This window comes from Eulemur rufifrons, chromosome 2 (genome assembly GCF_041146395.1).
Source record: "Eulemur rufifrons isolate Redbay chromosome 2, OSU_ERuf_1, whole genome shotgun sequence".
Lineage (NCBI taxonomy): Eukaryota > Metazoa > Chordata > Mammalia > Primates > Lemuridae > Eulemur > Eulemur rufifrons.
The window spans coordinates 11588565-11607207 of record NC_090984.1 but is presented as its reverse complement, the minus strand read 5'-3'; the positions used below and the strand labels follow the sequence as shown (position 1 = coordinate 11607207).

At 51.7% G+C, this 18643-nt stretch overlaps 1 protein-coding gene across 7 annotated transcripts in view; it reads right to left on the bottom strand.

The window, feature by feature from the left end:
- SMARCA4 (SWI/SNF related BAF chromatin remodeling complex subunit ATPase 4) overlaps nucleotides 1-18324 on the bottom strand; it is an 81967-nt gene extending 63643 nt beyond the window's left edge. For 6 of the 7 annotated variants that reach the window (XM_069478488.1, XM_069478472.1, XM_069478480.1 and 3 more), the window contains exons 1-5: nucleotides 17564-17954; nucleotides 2587-2836; nucleotides 1513-1645; nucleotides 357-761; nucleotides 11-109 (exon numbers count right to left, since the gene is read on the bottom strand). In XM_069478488.1, coding sequence (XP_069334589.1) covers nucleotides 11-109; nucleotides 357-761; nucleotides 1513-1645; nucleotides 2587-2808 — 859 coding nt within the window. In that variant the 5' untranslated portion in view covers nucleotides 2809-2836; nucleotides 17564-17954. Of the gene's footprint in view, nucleotides 1-10; nucleotides 110-356; nucleotides 762-1512; nucleotides 1646-2586; nucleotides 2837-17563; nucleotides 17955-18126 lie in introns of those variants that run through there. The other variant, XM_069478513.1, reaches the window with a different exon arrangement.
- Nucleotides 18325-18643: the final 319 nt, after the last annotated feature.

Sequence of the window (18643 nt, the reverse complement as noted above, 5' to 3'; positions counted from 1 at the left end):
GGGAACTTACCTTCAGGCCAGGGCTTGGGAGGCCCTCCGGGGGGCTGGCCTGGCATCCCTGGGGGCACGCCTGAGGGTCCTGGTGGGGGCATGTTGGGCCCTCCCATACCTACACACAGTGAGAAACCAACAGGAGAGATTAAAATGCATCCTGTGTTCACACTTGCACCTATGCCCACAGGCAGCCCTGGCTCCAGGGGATACACTCATCAATGGGCCCCTGGGTGTGGGCCTGGGAGGAAGGGAGATGGAGAAATAGCATCTATCAGGACAGCCACCCGCCTGCCTGAGTATCCAGAAGTGCAGGGCAGGCCCCATGCAATCCCAAAGAGGGGACGTGGGCGGGCAGACCTTACCGTGAGGCCTGCTGTAATTTGGAGGTGCTGGTCCTGGACCTGGGCCAGGGCCAGGGCCAGGGCCAGGACCGGGTCCAGTTGCGGACACCGAGGGTGGAGGTAGTGTTGGCATCTGCTGCTGCATCCCAGGCATCGGCCGCTTTCCCTGCACGGCCATCTGCAGGTGGTCGGGGAGGGGCTGCCCCCTGGCCAGCATCTTGTAGGCCATGATCTGAGCTCTCAGCTGGTGCAGCTGGTTCTGGTTAAAAGGGGTCGGCCCCCGGTTCTGCTGCCCCAATGCCTGGGGGTCGGCGCCATCCAGTGGGGCCCCTCCTGGCCCAGACGACATCTGGGGACCCGAGGATGGGCCGCTGGCTGGAACCGGACTGGAGGCATGCTCGGAGCCACCCAGGGGTGAGGGGTAACCTGTGGAGAAAGGCCAGCCCTTTGGTCACTCAACAGCACACATCTGTGACTTTTAAGACAGAGGCGGTGACCTTTTCTGATGCACCTACACCAGCTCCTTCCCTGACTTCACTCTTGAGAATCAAACAAGAAGCACCCGGTAGGCACACACTTGAGTCACCTCGGCCCAGCGGCTCCATGGTCCCCCTGCTGTCGCCCACGTTTCAGTATGGTGCCGCTAGTGGATGCCAAGAGCCACTACACGAAATCTGGGTCCCCCTGGGCCAGCCCCCCTGCCTGCGCATGGGCAGGGCGCACATCCCCAGGGCGGCCAAGCCCCCTCCACTCATTTCCATTCCCTGTGGCGCCCGAGCTTCCCACTCCTGCTGACACAAAGGGCCTGGCAAGTCATCTACCACTTCACTTCTCAACTGTCCCTCTATAGAAGGGCCACCTGCAGGGCTTGTGAAGGCAGAGTCCTCGCCCTAAGAATGTGCATTTCTAGTAAGCTCCTGGGTGGCACCGGCTGCTCCCCAGTGGACCCACCCTGCCAACCCCGGGCCATCCCACCAGCGCTTGCTCTCCTGGGGCTGCTTGAGATGACAGGGCCAGAATGGAGCAGCAGCCAAGCCCACCAGAGACAGGGCTGCCCACCTGGCTCAACTGTCTAGGTCCCCCCTGAATCCATCTGTGGGAGCCCTGAGAAGGAAAATGGTCCCAGGACCTCCCAGGGTGCGGCAGAAAGAAGACAAGAAGGGACGCAGAACTGTACCTTGGGAGTGCTGGTCCATGGGGCTGGGTGGGGGCCCCATGCCCGCGTGGCCCCCCGACCGCATGCCCATGCCTTTCATCTGGTTGTAGCGAGGGTCATCCGGCATGCCCTTCTCGTGCATGGACTCCATTGGCTAGGACAGGGGGCAAGGACAAGGCAGGTCAGGAAGCGGGAACAGGAGGAGGGGACGGCACCACCAAGATAACTTCAATGTCACTGAGAACGGCCACCAAATGCCACCACATCATCTACTGAAACGCCAACACAACCACATGGCTTGGCTCCAAGGCTTGGTCCTAACACCTTCAGCATCAAGGCAAACACACAAAATAAATGCCACCCACTGGAGGGTGACCACCCAGGAGACTGTGGTCTGGAGGCAGAGGGACAACTGGACCAGGGACCTAGGTGGGGGGAGGCCATGTCACAAGACACCCAAAATCCCACAGGGAAAGAACACAACGTGACAGCCCCTGGTCAGGGAGCAGGTGTCGCCGAGACCCAGACTCCCTGCTGACCTCCACCAGGAGACTGACCACAAATCTGAAGATCGCAGGACCCTCTTCTCAGGAACTGTAAATCAGAGTACCCTGTCCCAGCTCCTAGTTCAGTTGTCACCTGGCCTCCAGACCAGTCACGGAGGCCCTGGAGCACCCCATTGAGTGGGGAGAAAGGGTGGCCACTGCTCGGCTCCACGAGCTACACAGGTGAGCTGGACATATAGGAGCCCATGTGCCTTAAGCCTTCTTTAGGGGTCTGGAGGCTTTTCTTTATTAATGAAAGAAAACCTCAGATCGATGTTCCCAATGCCCCATGCGGAGCAAGGGAGTGGGAGATGGTGGTGCGGCTGCTGGCTGGCAGGGGGCTGGGCCGTGTGATCAGGGCAGGCTGGGGGTCCTCCATGCCTGATCCCCGTGTTCACAGTGGTGGGCTCCAGGGTGATGTCTGAGCCAAGCCAGGTCACCTTTGACTAGAGGGCTTTCCCCTCTGGCTCTCCATCCAGAGGCTGTCTGCGGCCACAGGGCAGAAGTGAGGGTGGCAAGGGACACAGGCGCGGGGCACGGGGCTCCCTACCTTGTGCATCTGGTGCATGTTGTCCTGAGGGTACCCTCCAGGCCCCTGAGTCTGGATGGGGTGTCCTGCTGAGGGTGGCCCCGGGCTGGGCCCCATCATGCTGTGGGCAGAGCCCGGTGAGGGACCCGGGCTAGGACCCAGCATAGCTCCAGGCGAGGGGCCTGGGCCCGGGGAGGGTCCTGGCCGAGGAGTTCCGCCCAGGGGCGGGTCTGGAGTGGACATCTTCACAGGAGCTGTGGACAGTGGTCTCCTGCCGGAAGGAAGTCCTGGTCAGTCTGGGGATTGTGGCCAATGGCTAGGCACCTCGGGGGCGGTAAAAGTAGACCACACAGTCACATCAGAATCACCCAGCAATGGGGTGCCAATGCCTTTGACCCCTGCCACCGAAATCTTTTCTCTGTAATTGCTCTCAGAAAAAGTAATCAATCTCAGGCACACAAACGAGATCACAGTCCACTCAGGAAGGTGGGGACAAGGGAAAAACACGGGTCACACTCCCTCGCCAGGGCCTTCAGCTTTTCTTGCCATCTTTCTAATCACAGCAAAGAGAACATCTAAGGTAGGTGCAAGTCTACCCTTCACACCGCTCCAATACGTGATCTTCTCATTTAACAAAAAGAGAGAGGACACCACGACTTCTCAGCCTCAGACTGGAACTTCATAAAGTCAATAAAAACAAACACTTATGGCAAGTGACACTGGTTTTCCATTGAAGGCAGTAAAACCAAGTTTCCTTTAAAATAAATGAATTAGGCAGGGCGCGGTGGCTCACACCTGTAATCCCAGCACCTTGAGAGGCCGAGACAGGAGGATCACTTGAGCCCAGGAGTTTCAGGCCAGTCTGAGCAATATAGTCAGACCCTATCTCTACAAAAATGTAAAAACAAAATAAAACAAAATAAAATAAAGGAATTTAAGTTTAAAACGTAGGGTCATTTAAAGAGAAATATCACACAAATAATGGCACTCTGATATCTCAAATACTTCGAGAGGGATATTCAAATGTCTCAAGTTTGACAAATATTGCTGCAAAGCAAAAAAACTGATACCCAGAACTATGACCCAGGGCCTCTACAATATCCAAAACTCATCTAAGAAAATACATGCAATTATGTTAGTAAATTATGCCTGCTGTAATAGGTCCATGGACTGATGAATTTTATAAATGCTTTCTAGAGTAAGTGTTCAAATTTCAGGTAACCCTTACTCTGTTGTATAGTTATATGGTCTCCTACGGTCTGAATGTTTGTGTCCCCCACTAAAATTCATATGTTAAGGCCAGGCGCAGTGGCTCACGTCTGTAACCTAGCACTCTGGGAGGCCAAGGCAGGAGGATCGCTTGAGGTCAGGAGTTCGAGACCAGCCTCAGCAAGAGTGAGACCCCGTCTCTACAAAAAAATAGAAAAAGTTAGCTGGGCGTGGTGGTGAGCACCTGTAGTCCCAGCTACTTGAGAGGCTGAGGCAGGAGGATCGCTTGAGCCCAGGAGTTTGAGGTTGCAGTGAGCTATGATGATGCCACTACATTCTAGCTGAGGTGACAGAGCAAGACTATCTCAAAAAAGGAAAAAAAAAAAAGAAAAAATTCATGTTAAAAATCTAATTCCCAATGCCATGGATTTAGGAGGTGGGGTCTTTGGTAGGCAACTGGGCGGAGCCCTCATGAATGGAATTAGTGTACTTATTAAAAAGACCCAAGAGAGACCCTCACCCTTCCTCTACATGAGGACACAGTGAAAAGACTCTGTCTATAGGAAGCAGGCCCACACCAGACACCACACACCGAATCTACTGGCACCTTGATCTTGGGACTCCGCAGCCTCCAGAACTGTGAGGAATAAATGTGTGTTGTTTACAAACCACCAGTCTAAGCTAATCTGTTACAGCAGCCCAAATGGACTAGGACAGGGCCTTAGATAACATTCTCTTTAATGTAATAACCTCTGTCCTGATGATGGAGTGATAGAATCTCATGGCTGATATCTGGGAAACACAAAAAGAATACAGAACCTTAAAATCACCCAAATCCCAGCCGACACAGAGGCTAAGCACTTGCTGCTCCTGCAGAGGGCAAGAAGAAACCCTGGTCTCCTGCCCCCTCCCAGCAGGGTGGGATGTCTGCAGGAGAGAAGGATGGGAGGCTCCTGAGGGTCCGCAGGGCCTGGAGGATGGAGCAGGCCTGGCCAGGTACCCAGCCACGCAGGGTGCAGAGCTGCTCTCGCGCAGCCGCTGGGACCCCACCTCCGTTCTAGGCTATTCCACCCCCCACCCCCTTTCTCTCTCCATGGAATTTCTCAGCACACCCTAGGTAAGCGTTCCTTCACATAATCTCACCTATGACCATTTTTATCAGTCTCTGACACACAAATTCTAATGGCTCCACTGCACATCCTTGTCCTGATGCCCTCTGTGTTTTCTAATAGCCCCTCTCTTGTTGGGCATGTCACAAATTTAGGATTTGTTTCTGTGGCCTTTTGGAATGAATCTCTTTACCCCTCAACTCTCCTGTGTACTTCTGGTTCTGAGGATAAATCTGTAGGAAGGACAGGAACATCTTTAATCCCTGAGAAAAAAAATTTTTCTTTTTAAATTTGGAAGATAGGGGTATTTTCTCAGATATTAGATCAAAAACTCAAAACTACTACTTCATTCCAGGCTTCTGGCTAATCAGAGGACCAGATCCCTCGGCAGGGCAGGGCCAGAGCTGGCACTCCACCCATCCTGAAATGACAGGCCCTGGCGTGAACAAACCTGAACGTGCTACATTTTTTTTTTTTTTTTTTTTTAGTAGAGATGGGGTCTCGCTCTTGCTCAGGCTGGTCTCGAACTCCTGAGCTCAAACGATCCGCCCACCTCGGCCTCCCAGAGTGCTAGGATTACAGGCGTGAGCCACCGCGCCCGGCCCTGAACGTGCTACATTGAGAAAACGTCTCTCTGACCTCTGGGTGTCCCTGATTACCCCTAAAGCTCAAGAGCCTTGGTGCCAGACCTCAGGTAAACCTGATAAGGGTGCTGGACAAGTCGTGTCTCATGTCTCCAGCTCACCAATCCCTTCCCCACAAATCCAAAACCCAATGAGCTCAGGAAAAACCAAACTTTAAAAAAAAAAATAAATTTGAACAGCCAGGTAGGGTGGCTCACACCTGTAATCCCAGCACTCTGGGAGCCCAAGACAGGAGGATCGCTTGAGGCCAGGAGTTTGAGACCAGCCTGAGCAACATGGCGAGACCTAGACTCTACAAAAAAATTAAAAAATTAGCCCGGTGTGGTGGTGCGTACCTGTAGTCCCAGCTACTCAGGAGGCTGAGGCAGGAGGATCACTTGATCCCAAGAATTTGAGGCTGCAGTGAGCTATGACAACGCTACCGTACTCCAGCCTGGGCGACACAGTGAGACCCTGTCTCTAAATAAATAAATAGGAGATAAATTCATGGAGAAGCAAAAGTGGCCTGATTCTGCTCTATGTGAATAGTTGCACATTCTGCAACAGAAACAGGATCCTGGTGGATTCTGAGATGCCTCCCAGCCTCTGCCTCGTGACAGCAGTCTGTGCCCCTTGATAACTTTACTAAGATGCTGATCCTGGAGTCTGTAGCCTCTGGCCTGGGGGTTTGTCTGCGCGGAGGATGCACCTGCAGTCACACGCTACACACGGGAAGCCGAGCACGAGGGAGATGGCCAGGGCAGGGCAGAGGATGCTGGCTCCTTGGCACTCCCCCCTGGGCCCTTCATTCCCCCCACGGTCCTTCTCTGAGGCCCACAGAGCTGCAGTGAGGTAGGAAAAAGGACAAGAAATCCACATACTTCACAGACACTGTGTCATTTGCTGGCCGATACCTTCTTCCTCACATGTGGGTCTTCATTCTAAGTCCAGCAAACCAAAACTGACAGCAAACAGAACGCAGGCCATCTCGGGCAAATCATCTTCTCCCTCTCTAAGGCGGACAGGCCAATGAGCACACACTGGGAGGTGACTGAAATTACAGCTCTGCTCATCATATGCTACACTTAACGTCAGAACTTCTTCCCATCAGATCAGGGGATGCTGTCACGGCCTCCAGGAATGGCCTTGACTCACTGCAGTGCCAACTTCATCAATGACACACACAGGTTCATTGAAAACGCTGCCTCGAAAAAGATTTTATGCCCAAATGTGGCAAGTCTGCTTTTGAGAAGCACAGGGTTTCACGAGACGTTTTTTTTTTTTTTGAGACAGAGTCTCACTCTGTTACCTGGGCTGGAGTGCAGTGATGTCATCATACCTCACTGTAACCTCCAGCTCCTGGGCTCAAGTTCTCCTGCCTCAGGCTCTGGAATAGCTGGGACTACAGGCGTGCATCATCACACTCAGCTAATTTTTCTATTTTTTGTAGATCTCACTCTTGCTCAGGTTAGTCTCGAACTCCTGGGCTCAAGCGAGCCTCTTGCCTCAGCCTCCCAGAGTGCTAGGATTATTACAGGTGTGAGCCACCATGCCCGGCCACAAGAGGCCTTTAAAAATGGTATCTCCTCCCACAGCTGCCACCTCTGAAGTGTAAGGCTATGGTCACAAGGGAAAGTACGCAGGGCCACAGTCAGCAAGCTCACTTCTGGACTGAAAGCTCACACATGCACGGAGTTATGGTGCAGGTACTATGCAAAACCATCCTGAGCACTGCCGTGCTTGAACAAGCACTGGCCGACCTACGTCATCACAGTGGAGAGAGAAGAGGGGAGCGGCTCTGTGGTCCTCAGTTTAATACTGAAGAAAGCGGCATGGACTCTGTGGCTTTGCTGGATAAACTCCCTGGGACTCTGTTTCCTCCTCTGTGGGCCGGAGCAGAGACCAGTGTCTCCCTCAGAGGTTACAGGCAGCACTGAATAAGCTACCTGATGCCTCCCTCAAGGAACCTCTCTCCTCCACCAGGTTTACTGAACAGTTGCTTAGTGCTTCTCAGGTACTGTACTAGGAGGGTCACAAAATCCTCCCATCAAAGCCAGGAAGGAGGGCTCCTTTCCCTGCACAGAGATGAGTAAACTGAGTCACGCAGCAAGTGACCACTCTGGAGAGCTTGCTTCCTAAATGTAGCCACCACCCCCACCCCCCCACCCCCAGCATGAGCCTCGAGGAAAGCCCCTGCCCAGCAGTGGTCGGCAACACACTAGCTTCCCCTTTCGGGAAGCAGAGGCTGCACGAGGCAGAAGCACCTGGCTAAAGCGCAGCCCAGCCCCCAGGTACAAACAAGGACACACTGTCCACAGTGACACGCACAGCCAGGCAATCAATGCGTACAGAACTGGCCGCTGCAAACGTTTCTTTTCCCTCCTGGCTCCACTGTCACAAATGTGGTGTTCCTAGCCCTCATCTAACTGCTCCTGGCCAGCTGTTCCTCCTGAGGGGCTGGGGTGGCACGGGCCTCGCTGGGAGCTGGAGAGGGTGTGGGGCCGGGTGCTACCTTGCTCCAGTGAGATGCTGACACAGGAGGGCCCAACAAGCTCGCCCAGGAATTTCAGAAGAAAGGTGGGGTCTGAGGGCAGGGAACGCCCCCCACCCACCCTTCTTCCCCATCACCAAACATCCCTGCCCTATGCATACAGGAAACTAATCTGACACTTTCACCAAATGCCTCAGGTGCTCAAGGTCATCTCTAAGGCCCCTAGGGTTTCAGGTGGCTTACACAGTGCCACCTGGATTTGTGCATGAGGCCCTCTATGACAAGTCACTAAAAGGGCAACTTCAGGCAGCACTGGAATCCATTGCAAACCAGGTCACAGGGAAGCAGATAAGAAAAGTGAAGGACAAGGGGACCCAGGGCTGAGAACAGCCAGCATGTGTCAGGGAACCAAATCCAGACGTGTGTGGCCCTTGGGATAGAACAGGTCCTTCTGGGGCCACAAGGAGGGAATACAGCCTGGGAATCCAGAAGGAATGATGGGAAGTCAAAATACTTACTCTGGGCAAGAACCTAAAGGCTGAAAGCTAAGACATTCAGTCCCTGCCTAGGAGGCCACGAGATGAAAACAGGCCCCCAGGTGCCCAGGGCCAAAGGGTCTGGAAATGACTTGGCCACAATGCCTCAATTTTTCTGAGAAGCACCCCAACTGCCCAGTGATCAGAACCCCCACACAATCCATGCGGCGAAGTCTCGGCACCGTTGGAAAAAAAAAAAAGAGGTAGCTGCGTGCACATGGACACGCAGGATGGTCCAAAACAAATCAAGGTAGTGACAAAGTAAGGTGGGCTTGGCCCAAGCCCCACTTTGCTAAGAAGAACAACACACACACGTTACTCCACACACAGACGCCAGGGCAAAGAAAACAGGCACCAAACTGCTGTCAGCACAGCCCTGTGATGGCGAATTTACACTTCACGTATCACAGATGCCGGGCGTTTTTTGTTTTTGCTTATTTTCTTTACAATAACTATCTATTACTTTTCTATTCAGATTCTTTAAAAAAAAAAAATTTTATGCAAAAATAACCTAGGTCAGAAAAATACCCATGAAACAAAATACCCAGAAAAGATGCCCAGGAAGTGCCTTTGTGGCGATAAAAAAGAAAGATGAAAGGACTCGAGGGCTGCATTATTTTCATTACTTTCAGCTTCACCAAAATTGTCATCTAAAATAGAAACATGTGTTGATGTTCAAATGTGGAGCCAGACTACTCGAAGATCAGAGGTCTGGTCTCTTCTTTCAAGCCACTCTTAGCTTTTGTCTTCGGAATAAAAAAGGGCTGTGGTGACCAGCCCCAGGCAGGGCAGATGGGACCCCAGAGAAACCTGCTTGCTGGGATTATGGGGGGGTGGGGAGTTTCCACCTTGCCTGAGATCCAGCACGATATTTAAGTTTGGCCCCAGGATATCTGCTGATTTGTTCTCTGAGCTTGGGAAAATTTGTCCCCAGACACATGTGATTAGCAGATACGACTCCAGAGTCAAGTAATGACAGGGTGCTCAGGCAGGACGGCTTCAGCAAAACCAGCCCATTTATCACATGTGAACTGCAACACGAGATTTCTTTCCCCCCAACAGTCTGTAAGCAAACCTTCCCCATCAGATCCGGGACTCTCTTGTTTATGAACCCCGAAATTACAAACGAGGTGAGGCATCTGTGGTCTTAGGGATGATGTGGAAATGGCATATTCCTGAGAGTGACCGTGCTCCCCAGTGCTAACGGTTCTATGGCATTTTCCTTGCGATATAATTAAGTAGCAAAACCTTGCCCTACATTCAAAAGGGAATATGTTTCAGAAACCAAAAAGTCAGGGGCTGATGATAAATTACAATGTTTTCTCAGTTCTACATACAAGGTAGACATGCCAAATTGTTACCAAGTAGTATTTTCAGCACCAGGAATTACAACATCATTTTACTGGGATTGCCTCCCTTTTACAGTCACTTGAAAACCACTTAAGAGCACCTACCCATCCATCTACAAGGTACCAAAGGACCTACAGACAACCAGGATGCTCCCTGCCCCAAGGGAGCTCTCTGCAATCTGGCAGGAAGATGTGGTATCTACAGCGCAAGATCCAAAACGCTACCATATTAGATGAGTATTTTTCAAACTTTTGACCATGATCCACTGTGACAATGTAACCCAGCACAAACACATCAAGTAACTGCAATAGGTTTCACAAATCCATCCTCACCCATGCTCCCTGTGAAACATCATGGCCTATATATATCTCTGTGTGTGTGTATATACATACACACACACATATATAATATATATATATTTCTTTTTCGTAAGGCTGACCAAGGGCTGTGCTCATGCCTGTAATCCCAGCACTTTGGGAGGCCAAAATGCAGGAGGATCACTTGAGGTCAGAGTTTGAGACCATCCTGGGCAATATAGCAAGACTCCATCTCTACAAAAAGAAAAGGCTAAAAAATAAAAACCTAGCTGGGGCCGGGCACCGTGGCTCATACCTGTAATCCTAGCATTCTGGAAGGCCAAGGTGGGAGGATTGCTTGAGGTCAGGAGTTCAAGACCAGCCTGAACAAGAACGAGACCCTATCTCTACCAAAAATAGAAAAAAAAAAAAATTAGAAGGGTGCGGTGGTACATGCCTGTAGTCCCAGCTACTCAGAAGGCTGAGGTGGGAGGATTGCTTAAGGCCAAGAGTTCGAGGCAGCAGTGAACTATGATCACACCACTGCACTCCAGCAGGCTTGCAACACAGCAAGACCTTGTCTCTAAATAATAAAAATACAAAATAACGGGAAAAAAAAAAAAAAAGGTTGATCAAGGCCCACTGGATGGATGTCATGACCCAGGCTGGGTCTGTTGTGTTGCCTGCTGCATGCTCAACCCTGAGCACAATGAGTGACGTCATGTGGAAAAGGCAGGAGGGAAATCCCCATGACAGGAGCTCACAAAGGCCAAGTGTGGGCACGGAGACACAGAACCCATACCTGCCCAGTGTCACTCGTGATAGGCCCTCCAGCCACTCCAGCAGAGGACTTACTAACGACCACTCCCCAAATACCAGCCTAGAGCTGACTGTGCCAAGCCATGTGTCTAGCAGAGAACAACAAAGTTCTTGCCTGGTGGAGCAGACAACCGAGTTAACAGACACAAGCATGCAAATAAACATGACACAATGTGACACAGGGGGTGAAGTGCTATAAAAAAATCATCAGAGTTCACAGAGTTAACAGATGGGAGGCACTCCGAGTGGTGTGGCCTGGGTGGTCTCCGGGCAATAGAACAGCAAGTGCAAAGGCCCTGGGGTGCAACTACGTATGTGTGGCATATTCCCAGGCACAGCAAGTCAGCCAGTGTGGGTGGAACAAAGAGTGGGGAACACACTTTGTTTCTCTGCACTCACACGTCACCTCTGACACCAACTCACAGGAAAACAAAGTTTTCTCCTACGAGACTCTCACAACACGGAACACTTCCCAGACCAGATGTGTGGGTTTTTCCCACACCAAGCAATTCCCCAACTCTCCAAACTCCAGTCTGAGTTGGCGCCAGAGCCTACAAGTTAAGAGCTCTGTCCCACAAAACTGCTGCCCCTTCAGAAGCCAACTGCATGGCCCAACGTCTGGTACTTCTGACCAACCAGCTATACAAAACAGGGGTTCCCACAACCCCTCATCAGTTTTGACCAATGTGCTAAAGCAGTTCACAGAACTAAGGAAGGCACTTTATTTACTATTACTGGTGTATTACAAAGGATACAACTCAGGGACCACCGGGTCGAAGAGACACACAGCAGAAGGTCTGGGGGGAGGTGGCACGCAGAGCTCCCCTGCCCTGTCTGAGCAGGCCACTCTCTAATCACTTGGTCTTCCTGGTGACCAGCCGCGTCCTGAGCGATCTAGGAGCCCCACCCTAACTCACCTCATAAGCATAAACTCAGGTGTGACCAACGACAGTCCTATCACTCTTATGTGTGTAGACAGAGACACGCAAAGACCAAATATATTTCATATCATACCTCAGAGGGCGGGGGAGTGGCAGCAGATGGGGGCGGGTCACAGGCCTTGAGGAAGCTAAGGCAGGAGGATCATCTAAGCCCAGGAGTTTCGGACTGCAGAGCTATGATGACACCACCGCACTCTAGCCTGGGCGACAGAGTGAGATCCTACCTCTATTAGGAAGAAAAAACAGTATAGGACAGGAGCCTTGAAGGTCAAGGAAAGGCAGCAGGGGGAAAGGAAGAGAACTATTCCAACAGGCAGGAATGTCCAGACGTTCTAGGGAGGCGGGCAAGGCCCGTCGGTGCCCCTGCAATCTGTCTGTGCAGGAACTCCATTGGGACCATCATGAGGGCCAGCAACAGCTCCCTGGGCACAATGAGACCAGCCACTGTGCCGCTTTACTGGGTGGCACACATCAGAGCCTCCCACTCAAGTTTCCCACTGAAACAAGTCAGGAGGCAACTGTCATGCCAGCCACCTGCTTCCTGAGCCAGTGGGGCGTGACCTGCCAGTGAAAGGAGAACTTAAAACACTACAAAAAGCCGGGCACAGTGGTGCACGCCTGTAGTCCCAGCTACTCAGGAGGCTGAGGCGAGAGGATCGCTTGAGCCCAGGAGTTCGAGGCCAGCCCAGGCAACACAGTGAGTCCCCGTCTCTACAAAAACAAAATATAAAATAACCACCTCAAAGAGCCATTTTAAAATCCATCACTATTAAAAACAGGGCCCATCTGAGAGGCCGAGGCAGGAGGATCGCTCGAGGTCAGGAGTTCGAGACCAGCCTGAGCAAGAGCGAGACCCCATCTCTATTAAAAATAGAAAGAAATGATCTGGACAGCTAAAAATATATATAGAAAAAAATTAGCTGAGAATGGTGGCACATGCCTATAGTCCCAGTTACTCAGGAGGCTGAGGCAGGAGGATCGCTTAAGCCCAGGAGTTTGAGGTTGCTGTGAGCTAGGCTGACGCCATGGCACTCTAGCCCAGGCAACAGAGCAAGACTGTCTCCAAACAAACAAACAAACAACAAAAAAAAAAAACCAAGGCCCAACCTGCTTTGCCACAGTCCCGGCTGGCGAATTTCACACAGAGCAAAACTTACACTGTTCCCAGTGACAATTGTCCACACACAAAAATGAAAACATGCCCCTTTAGCAAGGTAACCAAGTTCCAAATCGAAGTTCTAGAAACCAGTCTGAGAAGCCGGCAGGTAGTTCACGCCTGTAATCCCAACACTTTGGAAGGCCAAGGTGGGAGGATCACTTGAAGCCAGGAGTTCGAGACCAGGCTGGGCAAAATAGCCAGAACCTATCTCTACAAATAATAAAAAACTTAGCCGGGTGTGGTGGCATACTCCTGTAGTCCCAGCTGCTTGGGAGGCTGAGGCAGGAGGATCACTGGAGCCCAGGGGTTCAAGGTTACAGTGAGCTGTGATGATGCCACTGCACTCTAGCCCAGGCAACAGAGCGAGACCCTGTCTCAAAAAAAAAAAAAAAACAAAAAACAAAAACAAAAACAAAAGACAAAAAGAAACTAGTCTGGTGCTTAAAAGACAGGAAGTGGCCAGGACTGGTTTACACCTTGCTAGCATTTACCTGTTTTCTAAAGACAGCCCCCTTCCCTGAGGGAACTGGAGGGAAATCACGATCTCCCAGCAACCCAGCTACACCTGGTGCTTCCCTCATGGCCCTTTCCCATATAAGAAGAAGATCAAGGCCATGATGCACATGCCATCAAATCCTGAAAAATCAAAACATCAGCATGCAGTTAACAGAACACTCCGTGCAAGAAATCACTGGTCACACTAACGAACCCAACACTTCTCCTTAGGGGTGACACCTATGAGGTCAGCGGCAACTGCAGCTCAACTTGGCCTCAGACTGGATTCTGACCCATTCCCTCTCAGACGTCCCCCCAGTATGGCGGCAGCTGTGGTAGTTCCCTTCCATAGGTGTAGCACATCCCTTTCACTCTGATTGTTTTTTTAAAACTTCAACTCTCTCATGAGTGTTCCAATACTATAAGTTATGAGCAACTGTGTGACAAGGAAAACGAACATTTGCTATTTCTGAAAAGCCATGCCACCAAACACACCCTCCCCTTTACAATGTCTTCTGGTGAAATTACAAAACATCATTTTCCATAATAGTGTTTTGGTCAACGATGGACCGCATACAGGACAGTGTTCCCATGTATTTTCACTGTACCATCTCTAAGACTGGATATACAAATTCCATTGCGTTACAACTGCCTACGGTACTCAGTACAATAACATGCTGGACAGGTTTGTGGTCTGTGAACAAAAGGCCACACACTGTAGCCCAGGTGTGCAGCAGGCTACATCACCTAGGTTTGTGTAAGTACACTGTGGGAGTTCACGCAACAATGAAATAACCTAATGACAAATTTCTCAGAACACATCCCAGTCATTAAGCATCACGTGACTCTATTGAAGACAAAATGGAGACACTGATTCCTTTGCTCCCACTTTGGAAACACATAGAACCATTACAGGAGGAAAAAATATATTATCTGTGTCACCCCCCCCCCAGGATGTTGTAACAATCTTAATACATGACAATAGCTGCTAATTGTTTAGCACCACATGCCCAGCACTGTTCTAAGCACTTCACCTTTGTCATTTGGTGGTTGTTTCATTCTCGTAACAATCCCACAAGCTGGGTACTATTACTGTGCCCTTTGCAGACAGGAGCCGGATGTGAGCTAATGAGAACAGAGCCCTTGTCTGTCAGGTCCCCAGTGAATGCCCAGCTCCCCGAGCAGTGCCCAGCTCATGGCAGGCACTCAATGCACGCCTGTTCACAATATAAATAGGGAATGAGTGGCTGGGTCACTTCTTGCACAACTCCAGGGGGCGCCATTCACCTTGTGCTTTGCCTATAGTCAATGTGAATGGGCCCCTCTGTGCCATGGCACCCCTGATGATTAAGGGAAGGTAAAGTGACAAAGCCAGAAGCCAAAACCAGGCGGTTGACTTGTGAGCCACAGGGGGGAAAAAAATATCCCTGGACCTCAGCTTCTTTACTGGTACAAAGTTCTCATCAGACCTTCACCCCAACCACTAGTCCCTACTCCTCTCCCACGTCTAATAAATGGCTAAGACATGGAATTGGTTCAGGGTTACTGCCCAATGTTTTGAGAGTCCACAAGGAGTGCCAATGGTACGCAAATAATTTGTAAATAAATACACATATGTGCTGGGGTGCTTCACTGACAGAAAAAGTTCGGAGACCACCGCACTGCCCTGGACCACATCTCTGATGACATCACCACCTCGGTTCAAAAACCTACAAGATGAAAAATCTCCTAAAGGGGCCGGGTGAGGTGGCTCACACCTGTAATCCTAAAACTCTGGGAGGCCAAGGAGGGAGGATCGCTCGAGGTCAGGAGTTCAAGACCAGCCTGAGAATAGCGAGACCCCCGTCTCTACTAAAAATAGAAAGAAATGATTTGGACAGCTAAAGATATATATAGAAAAAAATTAGTCGGGCATGGTGGCACATGCCTGTAGTCCCAGCTACTCAGGAGACTGAGGCAGTAGGATTGCTTAAGCCCAGGAGTTTGAGGTTGCTGTGAGTAGGCTGACACCACGGCACTCTAGCCAGGGCAACAGAGTGAGACTCTGTCTCAAAAAAAAAAAAAAAAAAATCTAAAGGGCTGGACACAAAATGATTTCACATGGCACATGCAGGGACACTTAATACTTTCCTAATTACCCATGCATTGATTTCAGTGGAAATTAGAAAAATATATATAACCAGCACATCAAACCTGGGGTTCCTGGAATATAGGATGACTCTAAATAAAGTTTTTAGTTTTTTAAACAGTTGATTTACAAAAAATACAAATGAATAAAATAAACAATTTTAACTCTAACAAATCAAGAGTGCACTAGGTGCCAGGTGCAGCACTGTGTTAAGTACTTCCCATGTTACCTCATTCAACCCTCACAAGAACCATTTGAGGTGGCATCCTTGTCCTACCTGTTTCACAAGTGGGGAGCCCTCCTAGGAAGTGCTTTGCTTGAGGTCAAGCTAGAATTTAGAGAGCTGAGTGTGAATCTAGAGGTTCTGATTCCAGAAGGGAGGACTCCTCACCATCACCCCATACTAACCACCAAGCCACCCTCCATGGAGGCAAAGGGGTGGGGGAGGGCAACTGAGGTTTGGGGAAACAATGACCTAGAAAGTTCAAAAACCAACAACAGGCCGGGTGCTCACACCTGTAATCCTAGCACTTTGGGAGGCAGAGGCAGGAGGATTGAGGCAGGAAGATCACTTGAGGCCAGGAGTTCAAGACCAGCCTGAGCAAGAGTGAGACCCCATCTCTACCAAAAATAGAAAAATTATCCAGGCTGAGGCAGGAGGATCACCTCAGCCCAGGAGCTCGAGGCTGCAGTGAGCTATGATGATACTACTGCACTCTAGCCTGGGCGACAAAGCAAGACTCCATCCCAAAAACAACAGCAAAAAAACCCAACAATAGCAACTAACACGTATGGCTTACAACCCACTCCCAGTCCTGTACCAAGCACTTTACACAGACGATCCTTCCAAGGACCCTCCTCATTCATCCCACAAATGTTCACTAAGCACCTATTATGTGCCAGGCCCAAAGTATGCTGGAACAAACCAGGCAGGCAGACATAGCCCCTGCTCTGATGGCACTAGGGTGTGAAAGCTACACAGGAAAGGACCAAGGCGATGTGCAAGTGTGGCAGACAGAAATAATGACTGGTCCAAGGAGGCCAGGCAAAGTCAAAATAAAGCCTGCACATCCTCTCTTCCTAAGCCTCCCTGATCTCTGCCTCCCATGGATCCCCTGCCCATGCACTGTGTCCTCCTCACAGTGCAGGTTGTAAGGATTCAATGACAGGCCAAAGGGGTCTGTCCCCACATCTACCACCAGTTCCCCCACAGGACTGGAGAGGTACCTGAGGCATCCAATCCCCAACCATCCAACACCCAGTAGGGACGCAACAAATATTTGCTGAAGAGAGAAGGACACTAGACCAGACAATAACAATAGTCCTTCCCATTAGCCAGGAACCATTTTACAGGCTCTCACAATCTCCATTTGTGAGATTACCCCTTTCACAAACGAGGAAAATTATGAAAGTCAGAGAGATTAAGTTACTTGCCTAAGGTCACACAGCTAAGGGGTTCACAGCGCCAAGAATCAAACTTGAATCCGGCCTGTCAATCTAAACTGAAAACTTGTTTCAAATTCCTGGAAAGTGGCGCTCCTGCTTATTCCAATTCTACTTTCCCCAAGGAGTTACTGACCAAAAAGAAAAAAAAAAGATAGGGGTCTTCAAGATCAGCACAAAACACTCGCCTAAAATGTCCGCGTTTTAAATAAAAGCCTTAATCTGAAAACCAATTGATTGGGGAAGCAGGGAAAAGGATGCAAAAGAAAAACAATGCTTTCAATAGCAGTTTCCTCCGTCCTCCCCCACTAGACGCCGACCCCCTTTCCCCCCCACCCCCGTCACTTAGGGTCAAACATTTCAAGTCACTAAATGCAAGATATTGGGGGAATCATTTACCTTTCCTTGACAATCTGGAATGAGGCGACTTTTAATAAAATTTTAGGTCTGCTAACCCAAGGGGGCTGCTAATGCTCGTGTCCGGGCGACGCTGGACATAGCTGGGGTTTTTGCTACTGAGTCCCGACTGCAGCCTCGCCAAAAAGGCGAGGACCCGTTACAACGTAGCCAGAAAAGCCCCGACGCCTGCCTATTGTTGCAGCCCCGGCCACTCGGCCGACGACTGGGGGCCGGACCTCTGGCTCGCCTCGGGAGGTGGGGGGCCGAGCTTTGTCCGGCGACCCCGGCGAGAGCGTGCGCGGGGGACGCGCGGCCTCCACGCGGCCCGGGCCCAGACCCCGCCGACCCACTGACACTGTGGCCGCCGCGGCCTCGCTACACTACGGCCTTGCCCGCGCGCGCGCGCGCGCGGCTGCCGGCCGAGCTTCTTGACCCTCCGGCGCCACCGTACCCCGGCCCCGCTCCAGGCGCCGGCGGCCCCCTCCCCCCTCGGCGCCACGGCTCCATTCAAACCGTCCTCCCGAGCCCCGCGCCGCGCTCCCCCCGCGGCCCGCGTTCCTTACCGGGAGCCGCCGGCGCCGTCGCCTTCCCGGCGCCGCTCCTGCCCCTCCGCGCGGGGCCGGGGGCAGAATGGGCGTCTCGCCTCTCCTCACGAAACAAAGAAGCCGCCGCCGCCGCCGAGCTAGGGGAAGCCTCGTGCGCGCTCCCGCCCTCCTAGGCTAGGGCCCCCCCCAACACACGCCGCCCGCGCCCCCGCTGCGCGCGCACTCGCCGCTCCCCTACCCGCGGACAGTCTCTCCAGCTTCCGTCGCCCGCCCGGCCTCGAGCGCGCACCCGCCCGCCCTTCCGCTGCCCGCGCGCTGGCGCCGGCGCGGTGGGCGTGGTCCAGGCTAAGCACGCGCGGCCGTCGCTCCTCCCCAATGTGTCTGCGACGGCCTTGCGCCTGCGCACGGGCATCTTCGTCCTGCACGCCATGCGTCCTCACGCCGTCGAGCATGCGCAGAGCGGGCGCCACTGCAGAGGCGGCGGCGGCGGCGGGGGAATTGGGGGATGGGATTGGGGTGGCTGTGGGGTTTGTGG